The 19,455-nt window shown below is 39.6% G+C and overlaps 4 protein-coding genes across 5 annotated transcripts; 1 reads left to right on the top strand and 3 right to left on the bottom strand.

Annotated features, from left to right (window-relative positions):
* Window positions 1–228: 228 nt before the first annotated feature.
* phykpl (5-phosphohydroxy-L-lysine phospho-lyase) lies at window positions 229–10,937 on the top strand. Of its 2 annotated transcripts, none has more exons than XM_008420106.2 (12): window positions 229–460; window positions 559–677; window positions 1,024–1,183; window positions 1,262–1,336; window positions 1,412–1,499; window positions 1,594–1,710; window positions 1,851–1,933; window positions 2,013–2,238; window positions 2,436–2,590; window positions 3,319–3,408; window positions 3,742–3,875; window positions 10,562–10,937. In XM_008420106.2, exons 1-12 carry the CDS (start codon window positions 402–404, stop codon window positions 10,612–10,614), a joined length of 1,359 nt encoding a protein of 452 aa, XP_008418328.1. In that variant the 5' UTR covers window positions 229–401; the 3' UTR covers window positions 10,615–10,937. The 2 variants fall into 2 exon arrangements, with proteins under 2 accessions (XP_008418328.1, XP_008418329.1); XM_008420107.2 differs by lacking the exon at window positions 10,562–10,937 and adding an exon at window positions 4,488–5,515.
* Window positions 5,582–10,457, bottom strand: hnrnpaba (heterogeneous nuclear ribonucleoprotein A/Ba). The gene is made up of 9 exons (XM_008420105.2): window positions 10,373–10,457; window positions 9,697–9,899; window positions 7,989–8,157; window positions 7,383–7,541; window positions 7,156–7,287; window positions 6,961–7,051; window positions 6,705–6,860; window positions 6,511–6,596; window positions 5,582–6,082 (listed from the first exon to the last, which is right to left on the bottom strand). Exons 2-8 carry the CDS (start codon window positions 9,882–9,884, stop codon window positions 6,526–6,528), a joined length of 966 nt encoding a protein of 321 aa, XP_008418327.1. The 5' UTR covers window positions 9,885–9,899; window positions 10,373–10,457; the 3' UTR covers window positions 5,582–6,082; window positions 6,511–6,525.
* A 116-nt stretch (window positions 10,938–11,053) lies between the features above and the next one.
* Window positions 11,054–14,094, bottom strand: nme5 (NME/NM23 family member 5). Its single transcript, XM_008420108.2, has 5 exons — window positions 13,767–14,094; window positions 12,612–12,817; window positions 12,273–12,373; window positions 12,075–12,193; window positions 11,054–11,985 (listed from the first exon to the last, which is right to left on the bottom strand). The coding sequence occupies exons 1-5, from the start codon at window positions 13,887–13,889 to the stop codon at window positions 11,902–11,904; spliced, it is 633 nt and encodes a 210-aa protein (XP_008418330.1). The 5' UTR covers window positions 13,890–14,094; the 3' UTR covers window positions 11,054–11,901.
* A 538-nt stretch (window positions 14,095–14,632) lies between these two features.
* rack1 (receptor for activated C kinase 1) lies at window positions 14,633–17,865 on the bottom strand. The gene is made up of 8 exons (XM_008420109.2): window positions 17,649–17,865; window positions 17,020–17,191; window positions 16,236–16,383; window positions 15,930–16,025; window positions 15,628–15,738; window positions 15,273–15,413; window positions 14,970–15,080; window positions 14,633–14,748 (listed from the first exon to the last, which is right to left on the bottom strand). Exons 1-8 carry the CDS (start codon window positions 17,755–17,757, stop codon window positions 14,683–14,685), a joined length of 954 nt encoding a protein of 317 aa, XP_008418331.1. The 5' UTR covers window positions 17,758–17,865; the 3' UTR covers window positions 14,633–14,682.
* Between the last annotated feature and the right edge of the window lie 1,590 nt (window positions 17,866–19,455).

Here is a 19,455-nt window from a genome sequence, read left to right as displayed (position 1 = left end):
CATGCTACAGCGTTTTTACACGCCTGCCCCTTACAACTCAAAAGTTATACCATTCGAATTAAAGGTACAGAACATTTTTTTTAAACTTAATCCAAATCTCTCTGTTTTCTTATATGCTATTACAAAACTAACAACACCAACATTATTTTTTAATTAGCTTACAAGAATTTGTTCGTAAAAACACACATTTGTCAAAACTGGGTTAACTTAAAACACCGACTGAGCATCTGCGCATGCGCGCTGGCTGTTTTGACTTCCCACACCAGCGGCGATGTCAGAATGTTTTGCTAAATAGTTTAATGAAATGAATCATTACATCCGATAGCTGTGGGTATGTAGCCAACTGTTCATTGCTTCAATAGTTGTTTTGTGTGTGTTAAACTGACGAAACAAAAGAAGACATGGCTGAGGAAAGATTCAGGAAAGAAGAAACCCTCGAAATGAGGCAGAGGTTAATTGGGTATGTAAAATCAAAACTCTTAATATTTTAATTTTTTGTTGGTAATGGGTAACATACTACGTAGCTCACCGCTGACTCGTGCTTTTTTTTAATCATAGCCAGTCGTGCAGACTCTTCTATTCAGAAGACCCTGTGAAGATAGTCAAAGCAAGAGGACAGTATCTGTTTGATGAAAATGGCAAACGCTACCTGGATTGCATCAGTAACGTCCAACATGGTAAAGTTTTAAGTTTCTGTGTGTTGATCTTTTCCATACACGTTGTACTACTGTCACCTGGTGGCAGGAAGTCTCTCTAGTGTACTTTTTAAACGTTCTGTCAAGAGTATTAATACCTCATTCATAGACTTGTGAAGTAAAGGGTACTAAATATGTATGGCACAATTTTCAGATTTTATTCATTGCAAAAATAAACCAAAACAAAAACAGCCCAGTCCCCTGAAAACTATTTATTCTCTTCCTTCTACTTCTTAATTATGCACACAGTAGATAAATTATTATTGAAGCTTGTAAAAAAAAAAAAAAAATGTTAACAAGTGCTAAGTGTTAATTGTGTTTCCTGCAGTGGGACATTGTCACCCTGCTATAACAAAGGCTGCTACGGCTCAAATGGACCTCCTGAATGCAAATTCACGCTTTCTCCATGACAACATAGTCCTGTATGCAGATCGCCTGGCAGCTACCTTGCCCAAGAAACTGTCTGTCTTCTATTTTGTGAACTCCGGGTAAGAAATCTATCTGAAGCTTCACCGAATCACATCCCAGAAGTCACATGTCAGTGATCAAATGCGCTTCTTTGACAGGTCAGAGGCCAACGACCTAGCCTTCCGCCTGGCAGAGCAGTACACCCAACATGAGGACGTCGTGGTGCTAGATCAGTGAGAATCTTAACTCCTGAGAAACACATTACAGAAAAAAACCACACACTAAAATAAACATTCCTTCCACACCAGTGCATACCATGGGCATCTAAAGTCACTCATCGACATTAGTCCTTACAAGTTCCGGAAACTGGCAGGACAGAAAGAATGGGTTCATGTGGTGTGTAAACATATACAACTCTTAGTATGCAAACAGTAAAAGAAAACCATTGTATTTCTGTTTTGTCTGAAATATTGCAATTTTGTCCTCCCAGGCTCCCTTACCTGACACCTACAGAGGCATATATAGAGAGGAGCATCCCAATCCAGGCCAAGCTTATGCTGATACAGTAAAACACTTGATAGAGGAGATCAATAAAAAAGGTCGAAAGGTACATTTTAGTCCCTCTTCATGGTTCAGTGGTAAAATAGGCAATATTTTAAAGATTTACTAATCTAAACATTGCCTGATTACAGTGAGTAACACAAGTATATGCCCTTTATGTTATGTTTATTACTCTTTCTACCTTAGATTGCGGCCTTCTTTGCCGAGTCCTTGCCCAGTGTTGGGGGACAAATCATCTTGCCCCAAGGATACTTCTCTAAAGTCGCAGAGTCAGTACGGATCTACTTGCTGACGTTTCTTTGCCCCGGTCCAGATAGGATGATGACTCTTTACTTTTACCCTATACAGACATGTGCGCTCCGCTGGTGGAGTATTTGTTGCAGACGAAGTTCAGACAGGTTTTGGACGAACCGGCACTCATTTTTGGGCTTTCCAGCTTCAGGGAGAGGATTTCTGCCCGGATATCGTGACCTTGGGGAAGCCGATGGGTAACGGCCATCCGCTGGCATGTGTGGCAACTACTGTGGAGATAGCCGGAGCTTTCACTGCTAATGGAGTGGAGTACTTCAATACGGTGATCATTCAGAAATGTTATAATGGCAACCTAACTTACCTAACTTAACTTACTAACTTACATTTGTGGAAAGAAATATAAATGCCGTTAAGACTACTTTCCTAACAGATGTCAGATGAATATTTTCTTTTTGGTTGTTTATTCCTATTTGAATGAGCTTTGTATTGATTTTATGAAATTTCTCCATTATAATGCAGTTTGGGGGGAATCCAGTTTCATGTGCCATTGGCTTGGCGGTTCTTGATGTGATTGAGAAGGAAGATCTAAGAGGAAATGCCGTAAGGGTGGGAGCACATCTCAAAGATTTGCTAAAGAAGCTACAACAAAGACATGAAATAATTGGAGATGTCCGGTAAGGGTACATATTCTTCCATTTTCTCCCTATTTAGACATAAAACAACAAAATGTCTTCTACTACGACTAATAACACCCATTTAGTTGCACAATGCTTGCTTTACATTTCATACCGTAAAAGAACTGTTGCAAAGTACCAACGGTACAATTATAACTTAAAATCGAAGTTACAGAAGCTTTTTTTTTTTTAAAACATCTGTGCTTCATCCGTCTTCTGCTAAGCTGGGAATATAAAGACGGGTCAGATTTCATTTACACCAACAATTACTTTTCAAAAGTATTAACAACACTTAACTTTCTCACAATTTCTCATGCAGTATCCATAAACTTGAATATATAGTTCAAGTTTATGAACTATAATCATAAACTTGAATATAGTTTATGAATGTAAACTCTATTCTGGAAATCTTTTGTGAAATAGAAGGAAATTTACATGTTTTTTCTTTTTTTTTTAAGTTTCCAACTTTAACACTTGGGAACTTAATCATCTTTACAGATTATGAGAAAATGTTGCAGGTTCTTCTTTTCAGAATATACTATATTTCAGAATATCTAGCTGTTAAATTGGATGGGGCGCATATGTGAAGATAGCTACTGGTTCATGTCTGGATTCTCTCTGATCAAACTCACGACTTTTAGGTTATTTGATCACTAAATTCCCTGTAGGAGTGTCGCTGTGTTTACTTGTCTAAAATAATGACTGTTTCTGCCTTTTTCTACTTTTAGCGGGGTCGGCTTGTTTGTGGGACTAGAGCTGGTTACAGACAGACGAACTAAAACTCCTGCCACTAAAACTGCAGCGTGGGTGGTAAAGAGGTATGGGATGATGCTGTCTGCCATGTACCTGATAAATGGCTCCCTACTTAAAACATGTTTCAGATGAAAGTTGGAGAACTAAATGGAGTTTGCCAATTATTGTGCTTAGTGACTAGTCAAATTAATGGATTTACAGGGTTTTTTTAAAACAGTGGCAACAAGGTCAGTATCAGAAGTCGAACTGTGCGAGACTGATTTAACAAATCAAAAAGTAGGAATTACAAATTGATTTTTCTGAATCCTCCGGAGCATAAAAGGAATACCAACAAAGAGCTGATTGTGCTGTCATATTTTGACCTTCATCTGAGTCATTTGATGTCCTCTTTATACCAGGTTAAAGGAAGAGGATCGAATTTGTGTCAGCACAGACGGCCCCTGGGAAAGTGTCCTGAAGTTCAAGCCTCCCATGTGCTTCAGTATGGAAGACGCAGAGCTGGTTGTTCGGTGCATTGACCGCATCCTCACTGGTTTGTAGCGCAAGCTCCACTTTTACATTAGCAGTAAGCATGTTATATAAACCAACAGCTCATTTACCGAAGGTCGCCTAACAGGCTCACTGCATACATTACAGCATTTCACTAAAATAGGGGCAGCTCCGACATCAACCACGTTCTTATTTTGCGCAACACAAAAGATACGTTGCTCCAAGAATAAAATCAGTCCGACATTGATCTTTATACAGGTTCATCAAGCCATTTCAGGGATTCATTTTAAAAGTTCAACAGATTTATTACACATTGTGTAATACACAATGACCAATTTCAAATGTCAGTTTTGATGATTTTTGCTTGCAGCCAATAAAATTCAAACCCAGCTCATCAGAAAATCAGTTTATATTAAGTTTGCATGTAGATCTTTTTGCATAAATTACTGAATCGATGCAGTGTAACATGAAGCCTGTGTCCTATCAACCTTATTGCTGTATTTTCCGAGGTTTCGCCATTTTAATAAACTTTCACTGATACCTAGTTGAGATGCACCCGTTTACCAGTAATGTTAACACGGGGGGGAATGAAAAAGCCTTCAGAATAAATTGATCCGCTACAGTAAGTGACTTATATTGGTTTTCTTCTTCACAGACATGGAGGCCAAGAATCTCAAATTGGAAAATGAAGACGTCTAAAGTTTGCCAAACCTGTAGAAAACCTTTAATTGCATTCAACATTGTCAAGATGTCACATTCATGAAGTTGTTCAGAGGTAGAGATATCCACACTTCAGGCTGCTGCAGATCCGACAGGCTTGCAGGTCATTTCAGAGGTGGCATTTCCCCTCCCCTCCCCTCCCCAAACACTGACTGCAAGACTTTTCTGGTACATCAAGTATTAAATGTGGGTCAAAGCCCAATGGAAATTGCATTGTAAAGGATTTGGGTGTCGAGTTCTATTGAAGCTAAATTTTCATGGTAAAATATTGTTTTGGGTGTTCAGCATCAAATTTGTGGTGTAGATTTTTGCAGAACATGTGATCAGTCTTTCCTCTGACATCATGACCGTTATCATATAGCCTCTTTTCTAAATTAAAAGAAAAACGTCAACTCTTAAAATCATGGAAATAAAAGTTTAAATTCTTAATCACATTGCCTGTTCTTTTGCCCACAGCAGCCATAATTTAAATAATGCAGCTTCATCAAACGTATCCAAAACACGTCATCAACACACAGTAGGCCCAGTGAAGCACTTACCAGACCATCTTTAACTGATGGATACATTGTTACAAAAGCTCAAGTGTTCCAGGTTCACATTAAGTGCGGTTGGGTATTAACAGGTAGAGAAGCCCTCCTGCCACATCTCCCAAAACAGGAATCCGAGGAGATGTCATTACTCGCAGCAAAACATGCAAGCCAATTTACCATTAACAATACATTAAAACAGGACATTTAACATTAACTTTACAAAAAAATAACCAAAAGATCCATGTGTAATATAAACCAAATTTTTATTTCTATCAATTTGCCCAAGACACTAGAGGAATGAGTTTCCAGTGACAGAGGGGTTACCCTCTTACATTATAACAGGCTTGCGTTCAAGTTGAATAACACTAATAAAGCCACTTAAAAATTGCAGACATGGTGGGGAGAAACTTCCTTAAAAGCAAAAAAACAAAGAAATGAAACAAAATTGAAATAAATGCTGGTTGTTGTTTTCTACAAGCCCCCGTAGCACTCACTTGACTTTTTTTTTTTTTTGAAGAACCCTTTGATTAGTGTAAATCCCTTTTTAAATCACCTCACCCCCCACCCCCCACATCTGAAGCCATGCAACTCATTTCCAACACTCAGCATGGAAGAACATAACTAAAAGTCTAGAAACACACATAACAAAAAAAGCAATATTGTTTTATTTGAGAGCTTTTCAAAGCCCTTTTGCTCCTGCTCGTCTGCAATTCCAGTCGACATGTAAAAATACAACCATACAATACATTAGATTCAAAAAGGGTACCAAAAAGTACAGTAAAAATAACACTTCCATCACTGGAAATGTAAATGGACACAAAACAATATAAAATAAAATAAAATAAAAAAAAGTGGAAAAGTGACATTTGCTTCCCCAGTTCCTCACTTGATCTGTACAAATGGAGCATGAGTCCAAATTTCTGCCAACTCCAAAGGAAAAGCCAGAGCCCATGTTCGCTGTGGTCAGACCATGGATCTCTTTTTCTTATTTACTTTAGACCTTAGGAGGAAAAACACGGTGCTTTACGTTACTGAGAATTAACCGAGCGTGGCATGCAGTTACACAGAGACAGACAGGTGCATGGATGAGTTCGACAAATAAAGTGAATGACAAACATTTTGGGACAGGGAGGGGGACGGGGAGGGGGGGGGACACGGCTGCTAGCTGATCAGATCAGTCCTCATTTCTTTTCTGGACCACCACAAATCCTTACTGATCAAGTAGGCTTTGTAGAGATGCATCTCAAGATGGCAGACAGGTGGAATGAATCCATCTTTAATGATCCCAGACCCCTCATCACGCCCTACTATAACCCCACCACAATGGTTGAATGGATTTAGTGTAGATGGAGCTCTTTGTGGGGCCAAAAGGCACTAATGGTTATAGCTACGATCTCATACTACCACGGATGATGCAAGAATGCATACCTGCACTACGTGTGATCAGTATGGCTTGTAGCTACTCTGGTGGCCTCCACGTCTTGGAGTTTTCCCATAGCTTGTATTGCCCTGGTCTGGAGGACAAGAGAAAAAGGGACTGAGTTCTTCTGTACAACAAGGAGGACCAAGAAAATAAAGTTTCTCTCATTCAGTGTCTTTCCCTGGGGGCACTTATCGCTTACTGTAATCGTAGCCACCCCCATAGCCGTAATAACCAGCAGAGTAGTCATAGTTGCCATAGCCACCGTATCCATAGCCCTGCTGTCCATAACCATAGCCCTGGTTGTATCCCTGGTTCCAGTAGTTGTTGTATCCTTGATTCCAGTTCTGGCCCTGGCCTAGAAACAATAGGTGAGGCCTTTTGTCACAACTCAAGTTTCAGAGCAGATGTAGCTGTAAAGAGTACAATGTTTCATCAAATGTGATGAAATGCCTCACCTCCACGTCCCCTGCCACGGCCTCCGTATCCCCGGGCGCCGTACTGCTGCTGCATGTAGACCTCTTTGGGCTGGGCAATTTTTATTTCACACTGTAAAGACAATAGCACGTGTTTTTGAGAGGAAGATTTTTTATTTATTTTTTTTTAAACGTAGCCCCTGACGCCAATCACCAGTAATCTGTCATAGGTTTTACCTTGCTTCCACCGACAGTATGGTACTTCTTCTCCATAACCTTCTTGACAGAAGGCTCTTCTTTATACGTAATAAATACAAATCCTCTCCTCTTCTCAGTCTTTGGATCTTGTGGGAGTTCAATGGTCTCAATCTACCAAAAAAAAAAAAAAACTTTGTGAAGCAGCCAGCAATTTCAGGCTTGCTTACATTCTCAACCATCTGAAGTCAACAGAATGCTTGTTGTACCTCTCCAAAGGTCCCGAAGTATTCTTCGATGACTTCCTTGGCGGTATCCGGGTTAAGGCCTCCAACAAAGATTTTCTTTACTGGCTCTTTCTTCATGGCCATGGCTCTCTTGGGGTCAATCTGTCTGCCGTCTAACCTGTGCTCCTTCTGCTCAAGAACCTACAAAAGACGAACATTTGACGTCAATTGCCACCTGCTATCACACAAACGCTTCCAAAAAGAACATTGCTCGTATTTTAGATTTATGATATCCCCCCTTTCCCATAGCAAATAATCAGTTTCTGGAATTGGTTCATTTGGGCATTTTTAAGGCAATATAAATCAACAGGTCTTTGCTATACTGTCTGCCACCAACAGCTTTATTTACTTAGTACATTTCAACAGCTGGTTATCAATATTCATTATGTAGCTTCCCCATTTGTCATTATAAAGATGTTTAAGTTGGATAACAGTGATGCAGAAGCAATGGACTCATTCATGCCAGGTTAAAAACACTAATGTAAGTTAAAGTGTTTTTTATAATTGAAGCAGGCGCCAAATTAAAATCTGTGATTCTAAAAAGCCTTACATCAATTCTAATGGAACTCATCTTGTGTCCTTCCTCACCTTGTCTACACTCGTCGAGTCCTTAAAGAGAATGAAGCCAAATCCCCTTGACCGGCCCGTCTGCTGGTCCATCTTAATAGTGCAGTCTGTCACCTCTCCAAACTTTGAGAAGTAATCCTTCAGATCCTTTTTGCTTGTGTCCCAGCTTAGCCCGCCAACAAACATTTTGCTGAAAACAAAATAAAAACACAAACATAGTTAGCCAAATACACAGTGCGAATTACAGCGAATAGAGGATTTGGCTTAAACTTGGACCACATTTCCACTAAATAAATAAGAGGTCAAATTTGTCCAACATTTAGGCAGACCATAAGCTTTCGGCCACTTTACCTTTCCACTAAAGACAAATTTGCCAGAAAATAAACATTTCTTCCACATTCATTCTACTCTGCATGGGTGACATTACACTGAAACCAGTGTAAATAGAAAAATTTATAAAATAACTTTTTCACTTCAATGTTTAATTGTGCACTCTCAGGCTAGTCAAATCGAAGTTTTATAAATTAATCATCTAACCTGATTTTATTGTGATAGGAAGCCGACATCCAATTTGTAGATTTAAATCCATACTTTGATTAGGACACCTTAACCCCTTTCTTTTTGTTTTATTTGAGCCTTACAGGGGAAGGCTTGCTGGTCTGCTCAAGATAATTGGCTCATTGTATAACCAAAGTACTGAGCCAAACCAATATGCCGGTTTTTTTTTTTAACCAAATGTTTTAGTAAAAGACAAAACTCAATGATTCATAAATCATGGCAACTCCTTCCAGTTGAGAAGCACCAAAGTAGCTCCAGGCCAACACACGACCACCACCGCGTTTGTCAGCAAGATTCATTCCTGAAATGCTATGTGCTAATGTCTACAACAGATGTGACACGCAACTTTCGGTTTCTCTTTAGTTTAGTCAGTCCACAAAACATCACTCCAGCAAACTTGGGGGGGATCATAAATATGTATTTTGGTTAATAAGAACTTGGGGATGCCGTTCAACTCTTGGGTCGTGAGGCAAGTCAAGCTTTCAGTGCTTTGGACGTTGCTGTGGGTTCTTCTGTGCTCCTGTGTTTAAGTTAGCGATGCTCAGATTTATTATGCTAATTTAAGTAATTTCCTAATTCCACCATCCTGGCATTAATAAGGCCTGGGTGTGGCTAATGGAATTAAATTAGGTTAGTAACAGTTAACAGAAGATTTAATAAGGGGAAGCGAAACGTCTCCAATTGTTTCACACAAAAACAGATTTCTGTTTTATTTGCTCATCTTTCTCCGACACTAAAAACTTCCTTGATAGACCATTCTCACGTTTTGACCCTTTTTGTTTAATAATTTACACAGCGCTCGCTCGCTGTGATGGCAGGAATTTTCCTAGGAAGAGGGGGCGGGGAAAAAATATACATTATGTACACCATGTTCCAGCACATCTGTTGATCCGGTAACACATGGGGGAGGAGGCGTACTTGGATGAAGCTTAAGAGCACGTTTCAATAAATTAAAAGTTTTTATTTGGCAGAATATTAGACATGTAGCTATAATATTCCATCAGCTAGTATTGAATGGTTTAATGTCTGCTGTAACGCCCATCCCCCTCCCTCCACTCGGCACATGGCGCCAACAAAAGGCCGGCTGAACAAAGAGGCATAGTAAAGCAACAGTGCTTATTATGGCTACCTTTCAAGCTATAAAATCCCTAAAATATCCATATAAACTCACCCAGCGTCTTCTTCGCCCTTGCTGGCGTCGATCTGGCCGCCGTCCTGCGAGTTCCCGTCCGGATCGGTCCCCGCACCTTCTCCGCAGTCATTCTCGGCGCTGCCGTCGTTTCCTCCTCCGTTAAAATCGTCCTCCGCTTCGTGGCCGTTTTCCGACGTCTCCATGTACTGCTGCTCTGCCTCAGACATTTTGAACTACTATACCTAGAAAGCACAGAGACGGTACGCAATGAGTTGCTCCACAAGCGATTCTTTCACAAACAGTCATCAGCCCTTACGGGCTTCGCCATTTACGAGATGCCAGTTTACGCTTTTCCCACCATTTTGACCGGCGACACTGCGCTTCATGCACTCAGACAGGAAGACTGCCTGCCTGACATTTTAATAGCTCGTTTCGTTACATTGAAGGGCAACCACCTTCCATCTGCAGTGCTGCCCATCTGGTAGAAAAGATTAGAAAACCCTCTGAATCGTACTGATAAAGTCTGAACTGAAATTCGCAATTACGTAAGTCTGAGGCCGTGCTGCGCGAAATGTAGGCCATTACTGCGATGCAGCATTTATTTCACTGCGATCGAAAACATTGAACAATTAGAAAAAAAATACACAACAAACTATGCCATATCTGTCAATATTAGATACAAATATGTTCGGAGAGAAACGGAAGGTGTACTTACTGGTCGTACGGCCGAGGAGCTCTCTTCAAGATGGATTCTCCCACACGACGACAACTCGTGGTTGGTTTTTTAGAAGCGGCAAAGGGGGAAAAAAATTCATTTCTATAAAGGAGCTATTTGATTGGTTACATTTGGCTGTCACTCCCAGCGCTGACCAATCACAACCGGCTCTTTTTTCTCCTTTCACAGAGTCGTTGACGCCCTCTTACAACACAGGAAGGAACTCAATGAACCTTTTTTGAGCTGCTGGAAACTAGTTCCCCGGAGAAGAAGTGAAATAGCCATCCCTATTTTTTCTTAACATGAAAACTTAAAAAACACATCAATATAATCAATTTCATTTGACAAAAGGTACAAATAAATAAGGTGTTGACATTATATCCACCGCACTGTATGAGTAAAGAGAAAACAAATCAAGACGGGGCAAACAAACTGTAATTAAAATATTATATGGACCTATTTGTGTCTAATAAAGCTGCTGCTGCTGCTGATGATGATGATATGCACATATTGATTGAAAATAACTGCCACTTCTCCTTTCAATAAACTTTTTAATGTAAGTTGATTTGATTACGAGAGGATACAATTTATTGTTATAGTATTCATACTCAAACGTTTTTTTATTTTATTTATTAATTTATTTTACATTTTCTCACATGGCATAACAGACAGAAACTTCACTTAATTTTATTGAGATTTTATTTTGACAGACCAAGACAAACAGTGCAAACTTGTGAAGCAGTAGAAAAATTATAATTTATTTTCAAAGTGTCACGGGAACATTGAGACTGAAGACTTTGACCATTTTTTGCGTAATAGATAAAGCTCTGTCAGATTACATGGAGAGCATATATTAACCAATTTTTAAGTCTTTCTTCTGATTGTCAGTGAGATTTAGATAAGGAATTTGACTAGACCATGCTAACGTTAACTGGCATAATTGTGAGACCATTATGTTTCAGGGTGGTTAGTTTTCCTTCTAAATACAACATAGTTTACTTCTATGACATCAGTTCACTACAAGTCATCGTAAGGCATTTCAGCAAAAAAAGAAAAAGAAAAAAAAAGAAAGTCTATTTGGATTGGCGGTCCCTTCTCTAATACAAACTGCCATGTCTGGATCAGTGCTGATTTTGACAGAACATATTAATTAGTTTTAATCATAGAGTTTTGACTAAAATCTTTTTTTTTTTGTTTTAGTGAGATTAGTCAATTAAATGTATTGTAATTTTAAGGCTTTGTAAAAGATTGCAAAAGAGTTATTGCAAAACCATGTCAGTTGAAAATATGTTACAGTGTTTAATCTATTTAATTTCACAATATTGTTTTCGATGTTTAGTGTAAACACACTGCGTAATTTAAATGACTAATATCAACAGGCTTGAAGAATTCTTTTTGAGCTCTAAGAGAAAATCAACACAGCTCTTTACTGCTACCAAGTATCCATATATTTATATATATATGAAACCGAACACATGAACTTGCCAAAAACAAACAGCAGGTAAAATAGCAATCATGCTCCCTGGCTGTCACTTTTCACCTTCCAGACTGTTTTCCGCATTTATTTGAGGCTGGCTTGGATCATTATTCAGTAGCCAGTCAGCAAGCCAAATCTAATGAAAAGAGAAAAGATGCACAAGCTCACATCACATCAGCACTTATAATATACAAGGTTTTCCACGGGCTGAGTGTCAGTACTTACACAGGGATGGAGAGGCTTTTCCTTACAGAGCTCAGTGAGTCCGCGAAAGAGAACGGGGATTACGTCCGTGCTCAAGTACTCCTCGGTTTGTTCTTTAGACGGAAAGGGTTCAATTACAGCTGCAGAGAGAAACCACAAGGAGATCAGCACTTCATATGTTTATGAGCAACGGTAATTTTGACGGAGCAAATGACGTACTGTTGGGAAACATAAATCTAATCTCCCTCACTGCTGCAAAAAACGTGTCGCTGCCATGAAGACCGTTCTTTAGGTCAGAAGTTCCGTATTTTGCTCGAAGGCTGGAGAGAAAGAGACAATAAGACTTTAAAACACCAGCAGCACATGTAGTCGAAAGTAAAAAAGTATTAGGCTAAATGAAAGTGAACAGATCTCCATAGCATTCAGACAACAATTCTGAGTACCACACTGCTGGTCAAAAAAAGTGACATTCAATGATATTTTTTGGGGAAATTAAAGTGTAATAAATTAACCTCAAACAATTATTATTTATTTACACTGGAATTATTTGAGACTGACCATTCTGGATCTGTTTCTTTGGCTACGGTGATGTTGTCAGGGCCTATCATGGACTTCCAGTGAGCGATGGCGTTGTGCCGAGCCAGCGTCATGACAACAATGGGGCCGGAGCTCATGAAGGCCGTCAGGCTGGGAAAGAAGAACGTCCCGTACTGGTGTGCGTAAAACTCACTGCACTGCTCAGGACTCAGCAGCAGCTTGCGCTTCTATCACAGGGAAAATTCATTTCTAGACAGTTCAGCAAGACACATGGTTATGGTTTGTTCTCAGCTTTATGAAACTGATGCAGGTCGGTCAAATGTCCATTTAGACAGATGAGACGTTTCTTTTGCTATTTCTTTAATTTGTTAGATATATTGAATTGAATTCCCAAGTGTTGTCTTTTTTTTTCCCTACACAAAACTGATTGATTTCATTTTTTTCTGTTTGGCTTTCAGCTCTCCCCTTAGGTGTTTCTTCTTTTATTATATTGAAGGAAAAAAAACATTTAAACAGAACAGCTTACAGTCACGTGCAACGTGTAGGTGGGTGTCCTTATCTGAAAGGAATTTCATCAGTGAACATGTACAATTTCTTTAAAATGTAATTAACCACATATTTCAAAGCTCCACGTTTCTCTACATTGGTTTTATATAAATATTAAGCCTGGAGAAAGACTAAAGTGAGTAATAAACATGTTGGAGGTTATATTTTAGGTTACGACTAATAAAAATAACTTTTTAACATAATTAACTGAAAACAACTAGGAAAAATCTTAAGTTCAACCTGGTATATTAGCAATAATTTAAATATGTATCATTATAGTAATATTGCAATTTGAAATACAACACAATGTGTTTTAGCTGAATTACATTAAAAATGACTGAACTTTGTACTATCAGTTTTAAATGGTTAATAGAAATGTTATGTAAATACTGCCTAAGAACACACATAGTGATTACTAAATCTATCCTTTCCTAATACGCACCCTGTGTCTTTTACAACCCCAAGAGGCCGTCCGCTGAACTAGCTTAAAAATATTGGTCACTATCGCCTTCTAGTGGACAACCGGTATAAGGATCAAATATATTGAAACACTAAAGGAAATCGCAATCTTTTAATCTGTGACTAGATTCCTACCCATAAACTATTGAAATGTTTGACATTTCTACTAACCTGCAAGATCAAAAAACCTGCCTTCAGGATGACTTTCTCGATCTCCTCGGACTTAAGAACTACATCAGGTTTGATGATCGCCAGGGTTCTTTCAACATAAATACGATGTGAAATTACGTACATTTTCCTCTGCGAGCTGACGCGAACATACAACCTCCGCTGCTTTCAAACTGAAAATACACGTTTAACACGAAGTCTGTGAATAATTCCACATGAACTACGATTTGTAGCTAAATAACTGCTGAAGCAGATGCAGCAAAAAAAAAAATAGCAGCCGAATTTATTCGGTTGTTTGATTACTCTCTGGGTAAGGTGGGTTGCTAAGATACCAGACATCTACGGTACACCATGTAGGACAATCCATGCCTTTTTCGAAAGACGTTTATCTCATCTTGCAAGTGAATGTACAAGTTGAAATATCCAAACAAAAAAAAAAAAAAGTGAATGACGTCACACCAAGTATTCAGGAATTGTCTGGAAAATGTATAATCTTTGGTGGGCAGGTGATTTAAATTTATCTCAAAAAAGAAACAAAATGTTATTGGCACTCTAAAGCTGCTGGTAAATAAATGTTTGGTTTGGTTCTTTTATTCTATATTGCAGCTAATTTGCTTCTCATTTACCTCAATGTCAGGATTTGAGAACAAGTACAACGAAGAGGGGCACAGGGCCACCTCTGGCCATACATTCAGACATAAAGACTAGCCAATCTTTATCGACAAACTGGATGGATTGTTTTTAATGTTCCTTTAATGCCAACTAGTTCAGATGGTCAGGCAAAGTGATACAATTACGTAATTTTCCAATGTGTGCAGCTCTATTTCCATACTGAAATGTGGATTTACAAACAAAAAGTTGAGACCAGCACGTTTTCTTAAACAGTCTTTTTATTCAAAGTTGCTTCTGCAAAGGGTTCTTATCGTGTTCCAATAGTGACCTGCCACACTCTGATCAGGTTGTCAGTGTATCCAGCAAACAGGGTCTGTGGGGAAATAAAAGAGGGTGAGAAGTCAACACTACATATAAGAACAGCTTGTTAGCTAACTATCTTCTTTTCCCTAGCTCCCCTCATATTTGCAGGAGTGTCAGCAGTGAACATCAGAACGAAAAGTGAATAGGTATAATCACCGGGGCACAGGACTACAACAACAAACGTACAGTTAGTCTGCCTGTAAAGTGCCTGAAGAGCTGAGAATCAAATACCTGTCCATCAGCAGACCAAGCCAAGGAAGTACACTGTGGGGGCTCTGCCTTGCTGTTTGTGCTGATCACTTCCTGTCTCAGCTCATCCACAATGATCTTGCCTTCCAGATCCTGCAAGGGAACAAGAACCACAAGAGAGAGAAGATTTGGATCAGTGGGAACGCACCACAACCTCCTACAGAATAACACTCTTTTAGATCAAAGCTCAGAAACAGCCTCTGATATCATCATTAAATGCAGCTAGCATGTAGAAGTTTCATCACTGCCTATCCTAATTGGGAGATGTTTATGACGAGGACTCACCCAGATCTTAATGCTGGGGCCGGTGGCGGCGCAGAGCCAGTAACGGTTGGGGCTGAAGCACAGGGCGTTGATGGTGTCACCGCTATCCAGAGTGTAGAGGTGTTTGCCCTCGTTCAGGTCCCACAGCATGGCCTGACCGTCCTGAGCACAGAAACAACACTTCAATGACCGACTCCCACCAAACTCCACATGACCTTCATCCACAGGCTTCACCGTCGCTCAGAAACAGCCTCTGGTATCATCACTATTTAACAGATGCATGTATAGTTTTTCCATCACAGCAAACCTGAAAGCTCAGTTTGATTTTCAGATCAGAATGAACACAGTAAACCAGTCTGATGATCTGGCAGGTTACCTTTCCACCAGATGCACACAGAGAGCCATCGGGAGAGACGGTCACTGTGTTCAGGTAGCCGGTGTGGCCGATGTGGTTGGTCTTCAGCTTGCAGTTGGCCAGGTTCCACACCTAACAGGGTGTCAGGACATCGATCAGCTCGTTCACAATGACAAAAACATCTGAAGAAGCAGAGTCTTCTGCTCTCATTAACTGAAATATCTCCTCCTCAGAGAGTATGTAGGATAATACATGCAAACAGTTTAAAATCATTGAGCAAATGTGGCATAAGCAGAGGCGAGCCTTCAGATAGATCCACCCACCTTGACCATCTTGTCCCAGCCGCAGGAGACGATAATGGGGTTGCTGCTGTTGGGGGAGAAGCGAACGCAAGACACCCACTCAGTGTGGCCTTCATCCTGCAAAATAAAAAAAGAAATCCTCAGCACACATCCAACATTCAAAAAAAAAAAAATAATAATAATAATCTACTTGAGTTTGTTGTCAACTAAAATTTCATCTGAGGTTTCTGCTGACTGTTCCAAGTTAAAAATACTTTTGGTAAAACATCAATTCATGCAATTTCTACTAAGACTTCTCGCTACCCGTAACATCAGCTAGTCGCTCACCTGAATGGTGTACTTGCAGACTCCAAGCGTGTTCCACAGCTTGATGGTCTTGTCCCGAGAGCCAGACACAATCTGGCGGTTATCAGCGGAGAAAGCCACGCTCAAAACATCCTTGCTGTGTCCAACAAACTGGCGGGTGGTGGCGCCGCTGGAGAGAAGAGCACAGCAGATCATGATAAACGGTTTCACAAGACATCGAGCAAGATCAGAAAGTTGAATGCAAGACACTTTTTAAGATCACTGCAACCTTATTTGATGACAAATGCAGATGCACTGAAACATTCTCTGTAATCCACCATATTTTTTTAAGTTTCAACTGCTTCATAAACGCTGTACTTCAAACTCGTGCTAGGCTAGGAAATTTTAACTGTGCTCAATTCTAGTTTCCTAAACTTAGTGAGTTCTAATAGAGGGATACAAAACCTCTCTGTTGGTGGTTCACATATTTCTGTTTTGGTAGAAAATAAAAGGACACCATTCATAAACCAAAAAGCATTTGTCCCATTATATTGAGTTAAATTAATGGATTTGTGAACTTAAGTTACAGGAAATCCATGGTCTCCTACATTTAAAAAGAAATAGTCAAAGATCAAAGTCAAACGTGTCAAACTACAGTCCTCATAAGCCAGGATCTTTGTGCCAACAACTTCTGCAGAGACCTGCTAGTAAGCCAGTCACTTGATTCAGGCGTGTTAAACTGGAGGAACGTGTGAAATCATGCAGTACACAGCGACTACTGCGAACTGGATTTGGACCCTTCGGATGTAGGTGGATGAGAACTTACGTGGTGAGGTCCCACAGGCGCAGGGTCCCGTCCCAGGCTCCTGAGAGAGCAAACTGGCCATCTGAGGAGATGACAACATCACTCACGAAGTGAGAGTGACCCCTCAGGGAGCGCTGGGGGATGCCATAGTTGGTCTCATCACGGGTCAGTTTCCACATGATGATAGACTTGTCTGGGAAACAACGTACACACATGGGAGATCTCTCAATACCTGAACACATTTGCTGAGTTAGCATGGTTTACTAGCTCTTACGGGGCCGGCAACAAGAAACGCCGTAAGATACAAACATTTATTCAACATATATGTTGAGGTTATATGCATGTAGGCATCTTCTGTCTGTTGAAGTCATAGTAAAAGTACTGAAAATATCATTTACGTTGTTCAATAGATGACGCCACATAGCATATGCTAACCAACATGGAACCTGAACTCCCCTTCATTACTGAGTGTTAACAAAATACTGAGTGTTAACAGAGATTAAATCTTTACAGTGCTGTTTTTACTGTTCACTTGTCACATGTAATTCACTCCGTCTTCATATTGTTTTATCAAGCATTAGTTAAATGTGTTGCTAACTGCACAATGCTAGCTGTAGCCATGTTGGCGGAGCCGGCGGGGGAAGCCTCACCTCGGGACGCCGACAGAATCATGTCGGGGTACTGGGGCGTAGTGGCGATCTGGGTGACCCATCCACTGTGGCCCTTCAGGGTCCCCCTCACTGTCATCTGCTCGGTCATTTTGGCGAGGTTTGATGGTGCCTATCACAAGGATGGATTCGGATTCTTGACAGGTTCGGGCAAACCTAAGTCCTCATCGCATCTAGGCACGGAGGAAAAGGAAGAACGCACCCGGATGCAAACGCTATCAGGGGGTGAAAGCTCCGCAAAGGACTCTGGGATATGTTGTCTTTGCTCGTTTTGAAGTTGAATAAAAGGGATAGTTTAGGACTTTTTAAGGCGAGGTTCTGAACACAGTTTTTTTTTTTACTTCAAACGCGGAGAAGCAATATTCAGTTTGTATACACCAAATATCTGGGTAAAACTTCCATAAAACTGCAAAATTGCTGAAACACTGAGTTCCTTTAAATCGAGGCTAAACCACCTGTTTAGAGTTGCCTTTTATTCATAATAACTGAAACATTAATCAATATATTTTATGTATATTTGATTGATGACTTTGATAAAATGTAATATATATTGATTTTTTCGTCATTGGTTAGTATATATGTTTTTATGATGTAAATCACTTTGAAATGCCTTTGTTGGCTTAAAAGAGTTCAGTTAGGGGAATTATTATTGTTTTCTTTATTTTATTTTTAGTTAATGAAAGAATCTGAAACATTCTGCAGTATTGCAGGTTGCTAATAACTGAACAGAAATGGCACAGAATTTTTTTTTTTTTTTTTTTTTGCTCTATACTCGACTCCTCTTGCTCTCACAGCTTTTATAGCTGTGAGAGCTATAAAAGCTACAGATCCTATTACTCATCTGCACCAACACTTTTAAAGTTCCTCTCATTTCAAATGTCTCAGATTAATACAACTGCACAAATGCTCATGTTTAATACTGTGTTCCCTCTCAGTTTTTTTTTTTTTTGCAAATCTGCAACATAGCATCATAGCAAGTTCAGTCACCTCAATCATCACATTACCTTTCATGTTCATTCATAGTCTGTCACAGTCTTCTGTTATCTTGTTTAATTTACCATTTCTTTTATTTAAAACTTACAAAAACAGAACCATGTTGGGTGCCGTTTGTAGCTACGTAAAAATAAACAGTATTGTGTTACATTCACCAACTTTCGTTCTTGTCCTGCACCCTTTAGCATCTATGTCTCAGAATCTGGGAGATTTCTCAGGAGATTAAAAGATGATTTAGTTCAGTCCAGTGTCACCTGAAGGCATTTTAAATAGGAGTAAATGTTAAGCGGTCCTTATATGTTCCCTGTTTAAAGCGGAAAGGAATCCATTGTTTAAAAGAAGTCCAATTTGATGTTTGTCCCAAGCGGCAGGGGACACAAAAAACATGTGGAAGACGGTGCTCTGGTAAGATGAGACTGAAATTTTACTTCTTGACTGAAATAAAAACCTAAATATGTGGTGGAAAACTAACACTGCAACTCACCCTAAACACCACTGGGAGACATATTGATGGCAGCATCACTCTGGGGAGGCTTTTGTTCAAAACGGTAATGATAATGCAGCGTAATTTCAGAAGAAAACCCGTTCCGGGTGTACACTGGATTTATTTACGTGGCATAAATGGATGCTGAATGCAAACACACACCAAATCTTTCAGATTTTTATTTGTAAAAGAGAAAACCATGTGTAATTTTCACTCCATTTCACAAATAAGTGCTAAATGTGTAGATCTATCACATAAAATCTCAATAAACGACCCAGTATTTTGTGATTCTGATGTGCCAATATATATATA

The sequence above is a fragment of the Poecilia reticulata genome, linkage group LG10, assembly GCF_000633615.1.
Source record: "Poecilia reticulata strain Guanapo linkage group LG10, Guppy_female_1.0+MT, whole genome shotgun sequence".
Lineage (NCBI taxonomy): Eukaryota > Metazoa > Chordata > Actinopteri > Cyprinodontiformes > Poeciliidae > Poecilia > Poecilia reticulata.
The sequence above is the reverse complement of the archived record's forward strand: the minus strand, read 5'-3'. Positions and strand labels throughout refer to the sequence as shown.

Coding starts and splice junctions, on each gene's coding strand:
- rack1 (XM_008420109.2), bottom strand. CDS start 17,757: ATGACCGAGCAGATGACAGTGAGGGGGACCCTGAAGGGCCACAGTGGA. Junction 15,414..15,627: donor TGTGTGCATCTGGTGGAAAG/GTAACCTGCCAG, acceptor TTCTGTGCTCAG/GACGGTCAGGCCATGCTGTG. Junction 14,749..14,969: donor CTTGGTCTGCTGATGGACAG/GTATTTGATTCT, acceptor ATTTCCCCACAG/ACCCTGTTTGCTGGATACAC.
- hnrnpaba (XM_008420105.2), bottom strand. CDS start 9,884: ATGTCTGAGGCAGAGCAGCAGTACATGGAGACGTCGGAAAACGGCCAC. Junction 7,052..7,155: donor ATACTGTCGGTGGAAGCAAG/GTAAAACCTATG, acceptor TTGTCTTTACAG/TGTGAAATAAAAATTGCCCA. Junction 6,597..6,704: donor TGGGGGTGGCTACGATTACA/GTAAGCGATAAG, acceptor CTTGTCCTCCAG/ACCAGGGCAATACAAGCTAT.
- phykpl (XM_008420106.2), top strand. CDS start 402: ATGGCTGAGGAAAGATTCAGGAAAGAAGAAACCCTCGAAATGAGGCAG. Junction 678..1,023: donor CATCAGTAACGTCCAACATG/GTAAAGTTTTAA, acceptor TGTTTCCTGCAG/TGGGACATTGTCACCCTGCT. Junction 1,337..1,411: donor GACGTCGTGGTGCTAGATCA/GTGAGAATCTTA, acceptor CTTCCACACCAG/TGCATACCATGGGCATCTAA.
- nme5 (XM_008420108.2), bottom strand. CDS start 13,889: ATGTACGTAATTTCACATCGTATTTATGTTGAAAGAACCCTGGCGATC. Junction 12,818..13,766: donor CAGGTTTTTTGATCTTGCAG/GTTAGTAGAAAT, acceptor TCCCTGTGATAG/AAGCGCAAGCTGCTGCTGAG. Junction 11,986..12,074: donor AAAAGCCTCTCCATCCCTGT/GTAAGTACTGAC, acceptor TCTTTTCATTAG/ATTTGGCTTGCTGACTGGCT.